We start from the raw sequence: 16,513 nt of genomic DNA, 5'->3' as shown, positions 1-16,513 counted from the left end.
TTTTAAAACAAGTAATGGGATTAATGAATATTCATAACTATTTTAGTTTAACTTTATTTTTTACCATATTTAAAAAGTTTTTATCTTGTTTGAAGCATTAATCCCACTATATATATATATATATATATATATATATATATATATATATAATGCTTTTTTAATAAAAATAATAATTAAAATATATACTCCAAATATACCTTTCACAATTTTGTCATAAACAAATAAATGAATAAAAAAACGAAAAAGTGTGACAAGAAAAAAACACTGTTTAGGAAAAGTCATTCTGCAGTGTAAAACGTTTTAAAATGCTCAAATGCATCCCTGCCTTTAATAAATACAGGATCAATTCTTTGCATGTTATTCATTTTTGCTAAACAATTTTTATCCCTTTCGTGCCTGTTGGATTAATGTTTACCTGGTAACTGAAGCGCTGGGCAGACTGCCCGATTCCTCCGCCTTTAACCTGAACTGAGACGTGGCCGCTCTGCTCCCCTGCACTCGCTGTGGTCTCACAAACAATACTGACAGACACACAGAGAGACCACTGGGTCAATACTCTTCATCACACTGTGGAGCTCAATTGCCTGAAGCGATTTACACAATGTCATTAACGAGTGGCAGTAATATCCAGCATGCCCTCTGTCACACTCATATCACATTACCTGGAGGACACCTCGTATCTGTCGGGGAGGACCGTGCAGGGGACTCCGGCTACCGTCACCGAGTGCTGGATGTCTTCAGCTCTCTGACCCAGATTAGAGCCGGACACTGTGAGCACTGTGCCACCCTCCACTGGACCAGAAAGAGGCTCAATCTGCAATACACCAGAACATGTGAAATGGACTCAATGCTGACAAAATCATAGATGTGCATTGAAAACACTACACTAATGCTCAAACGTTTGGGGTTGGAAAGGTTTTCTAAAAAATATTCTTTAAATAAATCTCTTATGCTGTTCACCAAGGCTGAATTTATTTGCAGGAAAACAGGAATATTGTGAAATATTATTGCAATTTAAAACAGCTGTTTTATATGTTAATAATATATTATAAAATGTAGTTTATTTCTGTGATGTAAAGCTGAATTTTCAGCATCATTACTCCAGTCTTCAGTGTCACACGATCCTTCAGAAATCAGTCTAATATGCTGATTTACTACTCAAGAAACATTTCTTATTAATATCAGTGTTTAAAACAGTTGTGCTGCTTATTATTAATTTTTTTTAAATAGAAATCTCTCCTTAAAAATGTAACAAATCTCACTTTGTATTTACTTTATTTCCCTTTTCTTCCTTTATTTTTTGTGTGGTGTTACACCATTGATCTCATCATAATAAAAAACCCTGAAAAATACATAATATTTTGTCTTGTTTTCCAAGTTCTTAAAGGGACAGTTCACATAAAAAAATAAACAGCTGAAGATCTTCTTGTGAGTGAAACGGAGGCCAAAAACACAGAACTATAACTTTAACAATACTGAGTATGGCTCACAAAAGGCAGAAGTAAACAGGTGTGTGCCTCACCGTGTGTATGTGAGGAGCAGGACAGGTGTGCTGGACGTGTTGGGTGCAGGAGCTCCTGTAGACGCAGCTGGAGCGAGACCCTTCACACCACACACACTCGTACTGCGGATCAGCCGTGTGACAGCGACTGCAGTCGGACCGGCCCACGGAGCAGTTATACAGCCGGACTGCACACACAAAACACACGTCACAAACAGAGCACAGCACATTCATAACCTCAGCAAACAGCTGGTGACGTACCATGAAGGTCCTCTGGGTAATCCACCTGGAAAGAGTCCCTCCTCCTGACTGAGATCAAGCTCCTGTATTCCTCCACGGCAGCCGAGTAAGAGTACTTTGAAACGAAATACAATCACAATCATTTTAAACAGCAGAACAAAGCTTAACAGGCACATTCAGATATTTAATGGATGTTATATATCTGCCACATTGTGCTAGCAGATATATTGTGCTAGCAACATAATTACTGTTAAATTAGATTGTGGTGAAATATAATGAAGAAAAAAAAGTGAAAAAGTAAACTTATTTCAGCTAGTTGCCAAGGCAATATTTCAGACTTTCATTTAATATACTAAAAAATAAAAATAAATAAAAAACGTTTTAATAAAAATGACATAAGCATAAAACATGAACACCATAATTAAACCTTTAAATTTAAAATGAAAAAAAAAAAAGAATTTAAATCATTCCTAAAAACTATAACAGGTCGTCAACGATCTGAATATACATTGTAAAAATAAATAAATAAATAAATAAAGTAATTCTAACCGACATTTCCGTTAATTCTACATTCCATAAACTAACTCTAAAACACAACGTAATAAAAGTGCTCAAATTCAAAAAGCAGGTAAAACGCATGTAAAAAAAATCTACATGGAAAATATTTTCATAATACAGTTTTTCTCAGTCATTTTGGTGCATTTCTCAAATCAGAAATGAAATTCTCAAAACTACTTGTACAACCTCCACATCATCTAGTTAGTATTTATACACATCATAAAACCAGCTTCTCATTCTTTTGAACAAGTTGCGATTGCTTTTGTACATTCTTGCAATTGATTACGCACATTTATCTGTGGTTTCCTACATTATCATTTGCTAATGTCATGTCGCTCAAAATGTATTAAACAGTTTTCTGTTCAATAGTCTTACACCTCAAAACATCTTGTATCTAGTTCATCATATAAGTCATTAAATGCAAATATTGTTCATCTAGTTGTCATAAACTGCCAAGCACACTTTTTATTTTTATTTTTACACATTATTATTAGACTTTTTGTCAATTTGGCATGAATTGTGCAAGTGAATCTTGACTAATGAAGAGAATGTAGATGATAAACCAATGATAAACCATTTCTCTGAAACAGCTCAAAGGTTCATCTCATGAATCTTCAGTTGGAAAGATTATACTGTTCAGACTGAGGACAACACACATTTTGAAAATTGACTTATTTTCATCTTTGTGCCCATATTTGTTTTTCCTTTTCTATATCACAATGACATTGTAAAGGTTATTTATTTCTTTATTTAGTCAGACCACTAGTAAAAGTGTTACTGGGAATTCTATCCAGTCTCTTTCAATCAATATCCCACATACAGTAATGTGTAAATGTGTAATTTTGAAATGGATATATGGCGTACATAAGCATATGGCATTCTGTTCAATACAGTAACTGTCATCCAAAATGTTTCCATAGTTCACATCAGAACATCCCTCCAGAGTACACTGTCATATTGACAACATTACTTGACTATGACACAAGGACTTGTCATTCTGATGGCCCTGACATGTTCATTGACACAGATATTTATTTTTGAGAGATGAACTAAGGACTTTGAGCAAGAGACTGGCCTTTGCAGGTAATCCATGGTGTTTTTCTATTTGTACGAGTTGTTTCACTTACTGTTTTGCAAATCTCAAGGATGATTCGAGAAATAGACCAAAGCGACTGAGAAAAACTGTAATACAGATTTCTTTTTTTAGCAGACCTGGTGAAGCTGGCAGGTAATGAAGAACAAAGATGGCTGAGAGTCGTCCACTTCCACAAAAGCGTCCACCACCACCGATCGGCCCTCAATCACCAACACACACTGATAATCAAGATCTTTGTCCTTAAAACACACAGATATATTCTGTTCACGGCATACATATTTTTAAACACTTCATCAAAAAACAGACAACATAATACCCAATAATAGCAATTCTTTTAAACGTTCTATTCATCAAAGTTCCGTGAAAAAATTGCATCACGGTTTCCACAAAAATATTAAACAGCAAAACTGTTTCCAACATTGATAATAATAAAACTGTTTCTTGAGAAATCAGCATATTAGAATGATTTCTGAAGGATAATGTGACTCTTAAGACTGGAGTAATGATGCGGAAAATGCAGCTTTGACATTTTTAAACAGAAAAGAGTAATTTCGTAAAATTGTATTACTGTATACTGTTGTACAGTATTACTGTTTTACTGCATTTATCGATCAAATAAATGCAGTCTCAGTGAGCAGAAGAGACTTTGAAAAATCTTACTGACCCCAATCCTTAATGCAGGTTTATATTAGTGTGCGGGCCAGAAGTTACCAGACTTCTAAGAACAATTTTTCACATAAACATTCAGAACTATTCAGTTTCAGTTTTTATAACCCTCAAGCTCAATTAATAGTCTTGTCTTCACCGAGACTGCTGAGCAGTCTCCATAATGTTGCACGTCAGTCAATTAATGTGGGATGATTGTTTTCAGATGTACTCTCCCCAAAATGTCTTGTAAAAAACCACAGCCCCTTGCTGTCTATGTGAGCATTACCAGTCATTATTCTCATAGTCAAGCCCCAACAAGCCTCAAGATGTTGATTACCTGATAGAGGTGCAAGTTGCGCCCCAGCAGAGTGATCTTCCTCTCGACATTGACAGGAAGGAGGGAGCTGCCCTGGATGGCCTCCACACAGGGACAGGTGTGAGGACCTCTGCTCACGAGTAAACTCTCCTCTTCCTGATCACACACACAGATGGACAACACACTTCATTACACACACCACGGCTCTGAAAAGAGCAGATGGGGAATATCTCTCTGCTTCTGCTACATTACAGCAACACGTATAATAAGCAGAATGGCAGCACAACAAAAGTGAGTGTGTTAGACAGCGATTTAATGAAAAACAAAATGGACACAAAAAGACACACGGGAAGTCGGGGACGCATGTTCTGGGTTCAATACAGTGCAACAGTATCTCTCCGCGCTGGTTCAGGAAGTACTTTTTTCTATACATTTTTCTCATGGGGTTTTAAAAAAAGTATTTATTAAAGAGTTATAATCCATGAACCACATCAACCAGTGACGAGGTGAATTACAACATTACAAACGTTGACTTGAAAAACAACAACAACAACAAAAAAAGCTATGTACTATGTACTTATCAGCTTTAAAGAGGGAAATAACTACATTCCCATTAAGCATTGTGAATGACACAGTGAAAAATTATGGATGCATGGATACATTTATGGGCCTGTAAATTCATACATGTACACAGAAATAGTATATTTTACAATTATTACAATATTTACCAGTTTGATAGCATAGCAAGACGTGATTTGCGTGATTTGTGGTGCTTCATGGGAGTGGATGGGCACTAAAGAGCTCTTTAGGTGCTCTATGCTTGCTTTAATTCCCAGATGGGTGGAGATTTTTTTTTTGAAGAATCATGGGTAATGTATTTCCTTTTTTAACCTGGTATTCTGCTGGTAAACACGATTAAAGAAATACAGGTACATCTCAATAAATTAGAATTTTGTGGAAAGGTTCATTTATTTCAGTAATTCAACTCACATTGTGAAAATAATGTATTAAATAAATTCAGTGAACACAGACTGAAGTAGTTTCAGTCTTTGGTACTTTTAATTGTGATGATTTTGGCTCACATTTAACAAAACCCACCAATTCACGATCTCAACCAATTAGAATACTTCATAAGATAAAAAATAGAAACATGTTTAGTGAATTGTTGGCCTTCTGTAAAGTATGTTCATTTACTGTACATGTACTCAATACTTGGTAGAAGCTCCTTTTGCTTTAATTACTGCCTCAATTCAGCGTGGCATGGAGGTGATCAGTTTGTGGCACTGCTGAGGTGGTCTGGAAGCCCAAGTTTATTTGACAGTGGCCTTCAGCTCCTCTGTATTTTTGGTCTCTTGTTTCTCATTTTCCTCTTGACAATAGCCCACAGATTCTCTCTGGGGTTCAGGTCTGGTGAGTTTGCTGGCCAGTCAAGCACACAGGCACCATGGTCATTTAACCAACTTTTGGGTCTTTTGGCAGTGTGTGCAGGTGCCAAATCCTGCTGGAAAATGAAATCAGCATCTTCAAAAAGCTTGTCAGCAGAAGGAAGCATGAAGTGCTCCAAAGTGTCTTGGTAAACGGGTGCAGTGACTTTGGTTTTCAAGAAACACAATGGACCAACACCAGCAGATGACATTGCACCCCAAACCATCACAGACTGTGGAAACTTAACACTGGACCTCAAGCAACTTGGGCTATGAGCTTCTCCACCCTTCTTCCAGACTCTAGGACCTTGGTTTCCAAATGAAATACAAAACTTGCTCTCATCTGAAAAGAGGACTTTGGACCACTGGGCAACAGTCCAGTTCTTCTTCTCCTTAGCCCAGGTAAGACACCTCTGACGTTGTCTGTGGTTCAGCAAATTCCTTGACACGTCTGTGTGCGGTGGCTCTTGATGCCTTGACCCCAGCCTCAGTCCATTCCTTGTGAAGTTCACTTAAATTCTTGAATCCAGTTTGCTTGACAATCCTCATAAGGCTGCGGTTTTCTCAGTTGGTTGTGCACCTTTTTTTTTTCTCCACACTTTTTCCTTACAATCAACTCTCTGTTAACATGCTTGGATACAGCACTCTGTGAACAGCTTATTTGGCAATGAATGTTTGTGGCTTACCCTCCTTGTGAAGGGTGTCAATGATTGTCTTGTGGACAACTGTCAGATCAGCACTCGTCCCCATGATTGTGTAGCCTGGTGAACCAAACTGAGAGACTGTTTTGAAGGCTCAGGAAACCTTTGCAGGTGTTTTGAGTTGATTAGCTGATTGGCGTGTCACCATATTCTAATTTGTTGAGATAATGAATTGGTGGGTTTTTGTTAAATGTGAACCAAAATCATCACAATTAAAAGAACCAAAGACTTAAACTACTTCAGTCTGTGTGCATTGAATTTGTTTAATACACGAGTTTCACAATTTGAGTTGAATTACTGAAATAAATTAACTTTTCCATGACATTCTCATTTATTGAGATGCACCTGTAGGCTGAAATAATGATAGCTGATGGCTTCTGTAAAAGCATATACCACATGTTGTTCACAGTAGGTCTGTCTTCAAAGTTTTATGTTGATAAGTTTATGTAAAAAATTACCCTATAGAAAAAGATTGAAATTGAAATTTTTTCTACAGGAACCTGTGTTGCACTCTAATTTATTGAGAAGAAATACAGAGACCTGTATTTCTTTAATCGTGTTTAGCAGCAGAATACCTGGTTAAAAAAGGAAATACATTACCCATGATTCTTCAATTTTTTTTGGAATATTTTCTATTTTGAAAAGTGTTTCTTTTACAAGCTGTTTTTGTATTTAAAATGAAAGCCAATGGGTATTGACTTTCATTGTATGAACAAAAACAGAAGAAACAGAAAAATGTTTTTTCCATATTAAGTCATACAGGTTTACAATGACATGAGAGTGAGTAAATGATGACGTTTACTCAGAGAACTAACTATCCATTTAAACTGCAAGAGCATTACTTTAACCCAGATTTGTGCTTGTTTTTACAAACTGATGAACAAGTCAAAATGAATTTCAGTGCATCATCATGAACCCAGAACATTGCTTTAATGTTGTGACATTAAATGACTTTCATATATAATTATGGTCAAATTAGTAATAGAGCAGAACTGCTTTCATCTATTTAATTATATATCCCATCATTCACGCATGTAATTTACGCTTTAGGTACGTTCGACCTCCAGCATCTGCAGCGCTACATGCAAGCAGAGTTGGCCTGAGGAACCACACTCACCAGGAGGAAAAGGTCAGCTGAGTCGGACTGGTAATCCATGTCTGGAGCGAGGGGGAAATCGGATGAATCAGGCCCTGCCTCGCCATCGCCAGAGGGGGCGCTGGCTGACGACACAGCGACGCCCGTGTCTATAAGAGCATCTATATCCATCTCGGTCTGCGAGAGGGTGACCACTTCAGAGGTGGATGAGGGCAGTGCTTCATTCAGCGGCCCCATCATCACCACTTCCCCAGCTCTCAACGCAGGCAGCGTCACTTCAGTGGCCTCTTCACGCGACGAAGGTCCCACCAGCTCTTCGTATGATTGCAGGGTCGGTGTTGACAGTAAACCTACCTGGATGCTCTCCTCCACCCAAGAGGCATTTTGTGAGAGGGTGGTGGCCTCTGAGATGGTATCGGTTGACTCTGTAGTGGCACTGGATGGGTGTGTAGAGGAGGTTGTAGCGTGGTTGGGGGTGGTGGGTGTTTGGTCGCGTAAGGTTGTGGTTTCCAGAGCTGTGGTGGGGGCGGCCGTGGGCTCTGGAGTAGTGGGTGGGGTCACTGGAGGGGTAGTCGTGACAGCGGTTTTGATCGTTATGGCCACCTCAGTGGTGGAGAGGATTGATGTCATGGGTGTGGAGGTGGTGTACGCGTCAAAGTCTTTTATTGTTTGAGAAGCAGACGTGGAGGGCGAAAACTTTAGACAAACACAGGACAAAACAAAGAGAATGAGGGGAAAAATGAAATAAATGGCAACTGAAATAAATTAATATCAACTCAAATCAATAAACAATGGGGCTGAATAAAACATTAAAAATCATAAAACACACAAGAAAGCGTTATGTGTACTACCATTTAAAAATCTGGGTTTGGTAATTTTATTATTTTTGAAAGAAGTTTTGAAGACAATTGATTTAATTCAAAAATACAACAAAATTATTATTGAGAAATATTTAACAATTTCAAGTAACTGTTTTCTATTTGAATATATTTTATATTTATGTTTCTCTGAATTTTCAGCATTATTACTCCTGTCTTCAGTGTCACATGATCCTTTAGAAATCATAATAAATAATATGCTGATTTGGAAACATTTCTTATAATTCTAATGTTGTTTGTCAACAATTGTTGTGCTTAATATTTATGTGGAAACTGATACTTTTTTCCAAGATTCTTTGATGAATACAAAGTTCAAAAGAACAGCATTTATTTAATAGAAATGTTTTATTACATAAAAGTCTTTAATGATCTGTTGTCATTAATTTAATGAATTCTTGCTGAAAAAAGTATTATATATATATATATATATTACGGTCTCCAAATTTTCAAATGGTAGTTAATATGAACCAAAAACGGTTATTCAAAGCAAAAGGAACCAAAAACACATACAATGGGGTCTAAAAGACTGAGACTACACTGAAACGTATGATTTAAAACTTTAATAAATGAAAAAAAAAAACATTTTCATATTCTACTAAGTACACTTGTAACAAAATCGGGACAAAATATAATAATTTTTCCACTTAAACTTTCCACAAATTGTCAAGCAAAAAAAAAAAAAGTAAAAAAAAAAAAATACAAACATGCAGTTTCACTGTTGGTCTCAGACTTTTTGCCTCCACTATAATTGCACAGCATATCAAACTCATAGATATGACCTCACATACTAACACAAACTTACATGCTGGTTGTAGATGATCACACCACGGTCACACGTGGACCGGTGAGTGCACACATGCTGGTGGACACACCAGTTACATTTCCAGCGGCTGTTCACACAGCCCCTACACCTAAAAACAGAGTGAGACAGAACACGGTGGGCCAGAAGTTTAGAAGTGACTGCATAAATTAAACTAGGGCTGGGCGATATATCGAACGATATGATCATGCGCATCTAATCAGTAAAGCTGCTTCCGTGATCACCGCTAAAATCTCCATCACCTGCTTATAATTGGAGTGGCATTTAATAGACAGAGCCGTAGATCGCTGACAAGCCACGCCATATCGCGTTCATTATCGCAGATGAATCGCCTTCGATAATGAACGCGATATGGCGTGGCTTGTCAGCGATCTACGGCTCTGTCTATCAGAGGTGGGACTTTCAAGTCACAAGCAAGTCTTAAATTCATATTCAAGTCCTCAAAGGGTTAAAGCTAAAGAGATAATTAAGTGACTAATTAAATGATGATTGTGCATTAGTGATGAACATCTGCTGTTAACAATCAACATCACTGAAGTAAAGAGAAACACAAGAACTACAACTGAATTTAGCCACAGCCTTCAACTGAAAAAAAAAAGTAAAAGAAAAAAAAACACTATGCCACCATAATTGTGGTCAAGGTTTGCTTTAAGTAGTGTCTTGACCCTTTTACTAATTCAAACCAATTTGATTCAAAACAATTGCAATATTGTTTTCGAAACAAACGTGTATGGATTGCTGAGTCGAACCTTGCAGTAACAGATGGCCTTATGCTTTTTCTGCTTATAACTCATGATGACTGAACATCATGAAATTGTGTTTATCTTTGGATAGTAGACTGACACTTAGCTATTACTGAACTGAAGTAAAAAAAAAAAAATCACAATGCTTCATTGTTGAAAGACACAAAAGGAGACAATCAGTTCAGGTTTTTAGACAAACACACTTATCACACGATCCTCAACAGTGGTGACAATTTTTCATACTGCAGTGCATGACGGGAGTTTTTACTAAGGTTTTACCCAGCATGCAACATTTTGTTGATTGTCACCACTATTGAGAGTCATATGCTGGTTCTTGATATCTGTGTGTGTCTACAGAGTATAGTTTTTTTTTTTTTTAACTTTCAGGATTTAATTGAATATAAAAGGAAGCAGGCTGTGGTAAGGAAGACAATAAAGAGAGTTAAGAAAAACTTTTGGGGGAAGTATTGTGAATCTCTAGGAAGAAGTACACCATTAGATAGAGTATGGGGTATGATAAAGAGAATGTCAGGAAATAAAAGAGAGTATGGATATCCTATAATGAAAGAAGGAGAGAAAGTAATAGTAGAGAACAAAGGTAAAGCAGAGTTGCTGGCAAGGACATTTGTTAAAGTACATAGTAATGGTAATTTGAGTAATGAGGAAAAGATACAGAGGGAGAAAACAGTGAGAGATAGTGTCGAAGTAATACAAGTTGATGGGGAAAATGAAAGTACTATAAATGTGATGTTTACAATGGGTGAGTTGAATAATGTATTAAGAAAGTCAGGAAAAACAACGCCAGGGAATGATCAAATAAGTTATTGTATGATAAAAAATTTAAATGATGAGAGTAAAGAAACGTTATTAAAGTTATATAATAAGGTATGGGAAGTGGGATGTTTGCCAAAACAGTGGAAAGAATCAATTATTGTCCCCATATGTAAGCCAGGTAAGGATCCGACTTTGGCAGAAAGTTATAGACCGATTGCTTTAACTTCACATGTAGGGAAAATTATGGAAAAAATGATAAATGAAAGATTAAAGTATTATTTGGAGACAAAGAAATTGATAAAGGATTACCAGAGCGGGTTTAGAAAGGGACGAAGCACAATAGATCCGGCTATATGTTTAGAGAATGAAATTAGGAAAGCTCAAATTAATAAAGAAAGTATAGTATCTGTATTTTTTGATGTTGAGAAGGCGTACGATATGTTGTGGAAACAAGGACTAATGATTAAGATTTATCAAATGAGAATAAGAGGGAGAATGTATAGTTGGATCAAGAACTTTTTAACTGATAGGTGGATCGCAGTAAGAGTAGGTAAAGAAGTAGGTACAAAGTATTTAGTGGAAAATGGAACTCCTCAAGGGAGTATAGTTAGTCCAGTTTTGTTTTCAATTATGATAAATGAAGTGTTTAGTAGAGTTGATAGATCTATAAGTGTTGCTTTATTTGCAGATGACGGTGTTATGTGGAAAAAGGGAAGAAATATAGAATATTTAGTGAGGAAGATGCAAGAGGCAATTGGGGAAGTAGAGAGATGGGGAATGGAATGGGGTTTTAGGTTTTCAGTGGGAAAGACCAAAGTAGTCTGTTTTTCTCAAAGGAAAAATCAAGAACCGATTCAACTTAAACTTTATGACAAAAATCTAGAGAGAGTGGAATGTTTTAAATATCTAGGGATATGGTTTGACAAAAAACTTAACTGGAAAATACATATTGAGAGTGTTGTTGAAAAATGTAAAAGAATATTGAATGTGGTAAGGTGTCTGAGAGGTAGAGAGTGGGGAGCAAGTAGGACCTCGTTGAAAGCAGTATATATTGGCTTAATTAGGGCAGTTATTGATTATGGATGTGCAGTTTACCAGTCTGCTTCAAGAACATTATTACAAAAGTTGGATGTTATTCAAAGTCAGGCGCTGAGACTATGTTGTGGTGCTTTTAAAACAACTCCAGTAGCAGCATTACAAGTAGAAATGAATGAAATGCCATTGGAGATTAAAAGAAATCAGATATCGTCAACGTATTGGGCAAATTTAAAAGGGCATAATGGAAGTCACCCGACTCAGAGGGTGTTACAACCTTGTCAAGAAAGGGAAAGACGACAGATTAAGAGCTTTGGTTGGATAATAAGCAATGCAGTCAATGGAATAGGGATAGGAGATATTACGGTAAGCCCAACTGTGCCATTATCTAATGTTCCACCTTGGTTATTAGGGGAGTTTGTGGTAGATTTGCATTTTTTAGAGTGGAAGAAAGAGAATAATATTGATAGGAGTCAGGTTAGTAGATACCTAGAGGAGAAGTATTCTATGTTTACTAAGATATATACAGATGCATCAAAAACAGAAGATGATAGAGTAGGAGCTGCGTTCATTATACCAGAAAAGAATGTTATGTTTAATAAGAGAGTAAATGATAAATTGTCAGTGTATACAGGAGAAATGCTGGCCATTCTCTTAGCTCTTGAGTGGGTTGAAAATAGTAGGTCAAGGGAAGTGTTAATAGGGTCAGATTCAAGCAGTGCGTTAACCAGTATTAAGAACATGCATTCAGAAGCAAGACAGGATATTTTGTTGGAAATAGCCCAAGCTGTTTATAGAATTAATAGAGTAGGAGTGGTAATAAAATTCATCTGGATTCCAGCCCATATAGGAATAGAGGGAAATGAATTGGCTGATAAATATGCCAAAAATGCTACAAAAAAAACAGAGATAGATATGGTAATAAGGTATAGTAAGGCAGAAGTTAAAAGCATAATTAAAGCAGAAATGAGAAAGAAGTGGCTAGAGGAGTGGAATATAGAAACAAAAGCGAGAATGTACTACAGTATCCAAAAGAGGGTAGGGGGTATGAGAGAAAATAATAGGAATAAAAAAGAAGAGGACATTATTTCGAGAATGAGATTTGGGCATACTGGATTAAATAGTACGCTTAAAATAATAGGGAAACATGAGACTGGGATGTGTGAGGTCTGTAATATTAACGAAACAGTAGAACATGTAATTATTAATTGTCATAGGTATAAGGAGGAAAGGATGAGGCTGAAAGACTGGTTTAGGAAAGAAAAAATTAGATTTGAAATGAAGGAAATATTACAAATGAATTCAGGGCATGTTGGGTATAGAGCGATATTTGTGTTTTTGAATAAAACAGGGCTGAGTAGAAGGATATGAGTTTAGTTGTCTTAGGAAGTTGTATTTAATAATAATAATAATAATGTATGAATATTAATAATGTTATTAGATATTTATGAAGTTATTTATTGGCTTATTTATGTATGTATTTATTTAATTATTTATTTAAGGGTAGTAGTGACAGTGAGAAAAGGCTATTGTGATCCACACTCCATATCAGAAGGTGGCGGTAATGCACACTTAAAAGTTGTTTGCCAACCGCCATTAAAAGGAAGAAGAAGAAGAAGAAGGAGTATAGTTTTTCAAATTTTGTATGCACTTAGTAGATTTAAAATTCACTTAATTTTTTTTCCATAGTGTAGTTTTACTGGGTTGATTATGTCAAACTTAAATAGAGCTAATGTTAATTTAATGGTAATCTGACCACCTATCACATACAGATTAATGTCTTCTCTCTGCTTTACAGCACCTCATGCAATGCTACATAAAGAGATCTAACATGACAGTCAAGGGTCAAGAGCCCCACTAAAGCAAACACTGATCTCCATTATGGTTGCATCACTTTAACCAATAAAACATCAACATCTGATCCTCTGTAATTCTCAAGAACAGCAGGTGTTCATCATTAATGCACAATCATCACTTAATCACTTAATTATCTCTTTAGCTTTAACCCTTTGAGGACTTGGGATATGACTTGAAGACTTGCTTGTGACTTGAAAGTCCCAACTCTGGTAAAAGCTGAATCTCAGTCAACAGTCCAAGTCAACATGAGTTATAAGCAGAAAAAGTATAAGATCGTCTGTTACTACAAGGTTTGATTCAGCAATGCATAAATTTTTGTTGCGAAAACAATATTGAAATTGTTTTGAATCAAATTGCTTTGAATTAGTAAAAGGGTCAAGACACTACCTAAAGCAAACCCTGACCACAATTATGGTGGCATAGTGTTTTTTTTTTTTTTCAGTTGAAGGCTGTGGCTAAATTCAGTTGTAGTTCTTGTGTTTCGCTTTACTTCAGTGATGTTAATTGTTAACAGCAGAAGTTCATCACTAATGTACAATCATCATTTAATTAGTCACTTAATTATCTTATTAACTTTAACCCTTTGAGGACTTGGATATGACTTGACTTGCTTGTGACTTGAAAGTCCCACCTCTGCTGTCTATTAAATGCCACTCCAATTATGTGATGGCGATTTTAGCGGTGATCACGGAAGCAGCTTTACTGATTAGATGCGCATGATCATATCGTTAGATATATCGCCCAGCCCTAAATTAAACCCATCTACACCCCTCTGAGCATTCAGATAAAGACATCAAAGCACCACTGAATCCAAAATTGCTGAGGTCTAGAATGACACATGACTCCCCTAAACTCATCAAACCACACAGAGCTGAGTTCACAGCTTTCCCACATCGCAAATCAAAACAGCATCAGGGAGAGCCGCCCAATCAGCGGCTGTCTGCAGGGGTGTATGGGTAAGGGAGGATGGTCAGGGCGGACGATACGGCAGGAATGTGCGACACAGCTGTTAAATCATCAGGGATGTGCTAGTGAGGTCCGGAGAGACAGACAGCTGCCCTGCCCATCTCACGCCTCTGGGACATTCTTCAACACATGACAGCCGCTCACCAGTGGAGGTTTAATATTGATCTTGGATGATGATGGCATGACACTATATGGCTAAAACTTTTCACTACCACTTTACAATAAGGTTTTATTTGTTAATATTAGCTAACATGAACTTTGCATTTCCTTTTCAATTACTACTGGTTTGAAACAACATGATGGGGAGTAAATGATGACATTTTTCACTGTTCTCTTTAAGAATTAAAAAATGATTGCTTTATTCATGTGGCATTAAAATGCAGGAGAGTCCATGTGACTTACGGCCTGGTGCCAGAGAGCTGCTGCGCCACAGAGCAGTCGTAGAAGGTGAAGTCTGCAAGCGCTACGGTGACCGTCCGAAAGCTCAGGGACAGCGCGACGGACACAGAATCTGTTATAGAGGACAAACATGAGAAGACTCTGGGTCAAACTGTTAGAGGGATATTATGGCACTGGAACATCATGTCACGTATACCTTAAAAAATAATGAGATGTAGTTAAATGCACCATCCACAGCTTATGTCACCATTCATGTAACGTCATTAACTTTTCAGTGGAATCCTTCAATGGAATAGTAACAGTGCGGAAAACCAACAGCGGAAGTGAAACTGGAACAGGACTGTTATAAAATTCCAGAGTGATGAACTACTGTTCAAAAGATTTTTCTGATGTTTTTGAAATAAGTCTCTCAAGGGTGCATTTATTTAATCAAAACTACAGTAAAAGTTTTAATATTGTAAAATATACTCTTAACTGTGAGAAAAACTCACACTGACAATCTGGACTGAACTTATATATAGTTGATTGGTGCTTGAAAGTCAAATCATGACAATCCCGCTCATGAACGAGCCTGCACACATCACACAAAGGTTTGTAAACCAGTCCCTTAAGGCCAGTTTTTTCAGGTTGTTGAAAGCTTGAAAATGATTCAAACAAGTCATTACTGTGTGGGGTTTCTCACCCTCTCCCAGTGGCAGCGCTGGAAGTCTGTGGGCCTCAGGAGTGGCACAGGTGACTGTGGTGCCCTGGACCGAAGCAGCTGTTTCAGTGTCTTCAAAGAAACACGAGTACATGTCATCCTCTGACAGACTGGGCAAACCTGGGACACCCACAGCAATCTAAACACACACACATATTAGCTGTGGACTATAAGCATAATTTGCATCCTCAAGGAGTAGTTTAATAAATATGACAATGATTGGGGAAAAAGCTTTTAAGCATCCAAAATGAGGCAAGATAACGTGTGAATTGTCCCATTAGGGAGTGCAGGGGCAGAGCCTGCTGGCTTAGTCACTTTTAATCAAAGGACAGTTCATCCAAAAAGAAAACATTTCTGCCATCATTTACTCACCCACCTGTATGCATTTCTATCTTCTTCTGAACAAAAAAAGAGAAGATATTGTGAAGAATGTTGATAACTAAACAGTTTCTGGTTCCCAGTGAATTACATTTGCACCGCATGGACAAAAATACAATGGAAGTCAACGGGAACCAAAACAGTTTGTTTACTAACAATCTTCAAAATCTTTTCAACAAAAATGTTAAGCAGCACAGCTCAACATTGGTAACAATAATAAATGTTTTTTGAGCAGCAAATCAGCATATTAGACTGATTTCTGAAGGATCAAGTGACACTGAGTAATGATGCTGAAAAGCTTTACATCACAGGAATAAATGCCATTTTAACATACATTACAATAGAAAGCAGTTACTTTAAATTGCAGTGTCATTACACAATAT

The 16,513-nt window shown here is 37.0% G+C and overlaps 1 protein-coding gene across 5 annotated transcripts in view; it reads right to left on the bottom strand.

The window, feature by feature from the left end:
* LOC132129716 (plexin-B1-like) overlaps positions 1-16,513 on the bottom strand; it is a 79,368-nt gene that overhangs the window by 11,515 nt on the left and 51,340 nt on the right. For 4 of the 5 annotated variants that reach the window (XM_059541402.1, XM_059541400.1, XM_059541403.1 and 1 more), the window contains 10 exons: positions 15,735-15,891; positions 15,056-15,164; positions 9,261-9,369; positions 7,602-8,276; positions 4,381-4,515; positions 3,512-3,634; positions 1,763-1,856; positions 1,523-1,689; positions 663-814; positions 416-521 (listed from right to left, as the gene is read on the bottom strand). In XM_059541402.1, the coding sequence (XP_059397385.1) occupies positions 416-521; positions 663-814; positions 1,523-1,689; positions 1,763-1,856; positions 3,512-3,634; positions 4,381-4,515; positions 7,602-8,276; positions 9,261-9,369; positions 15,056-15,164; positions 15,735-15,891 (1,827 nt within the window). The remainder of the gene's footprint in view (positions 1-415; positions 522-662; positions 815-1,522; positions 1,690-1,762; positions 1,857-3,511; positions 3,635-4,380; positions 4,516-7,601; positions 8,277-9,260; positions 9,370-15,055; positions 15,165-15,734; positions 15,892-16,513) is intronic. The other variant, XM_059541405.1, reaches the window with a different exon arrangement.

Source organism: Carassius carassius, chromosome 46, assembly GCF_963082965.1.
Source record: "Carassius carassius chromosome 46, fCarCar2.1, whole genome shotgun sequence".
Taxonomy (NCBI): Eukaryota; Metazoa; Chordata; class Actinopteri; order Cypriniformes; family Cyprinidae; genus Carassius; species Carassius carassius.
This window is presented reverse-complemented; position numbering and strand designations above follow the sequence as displayed.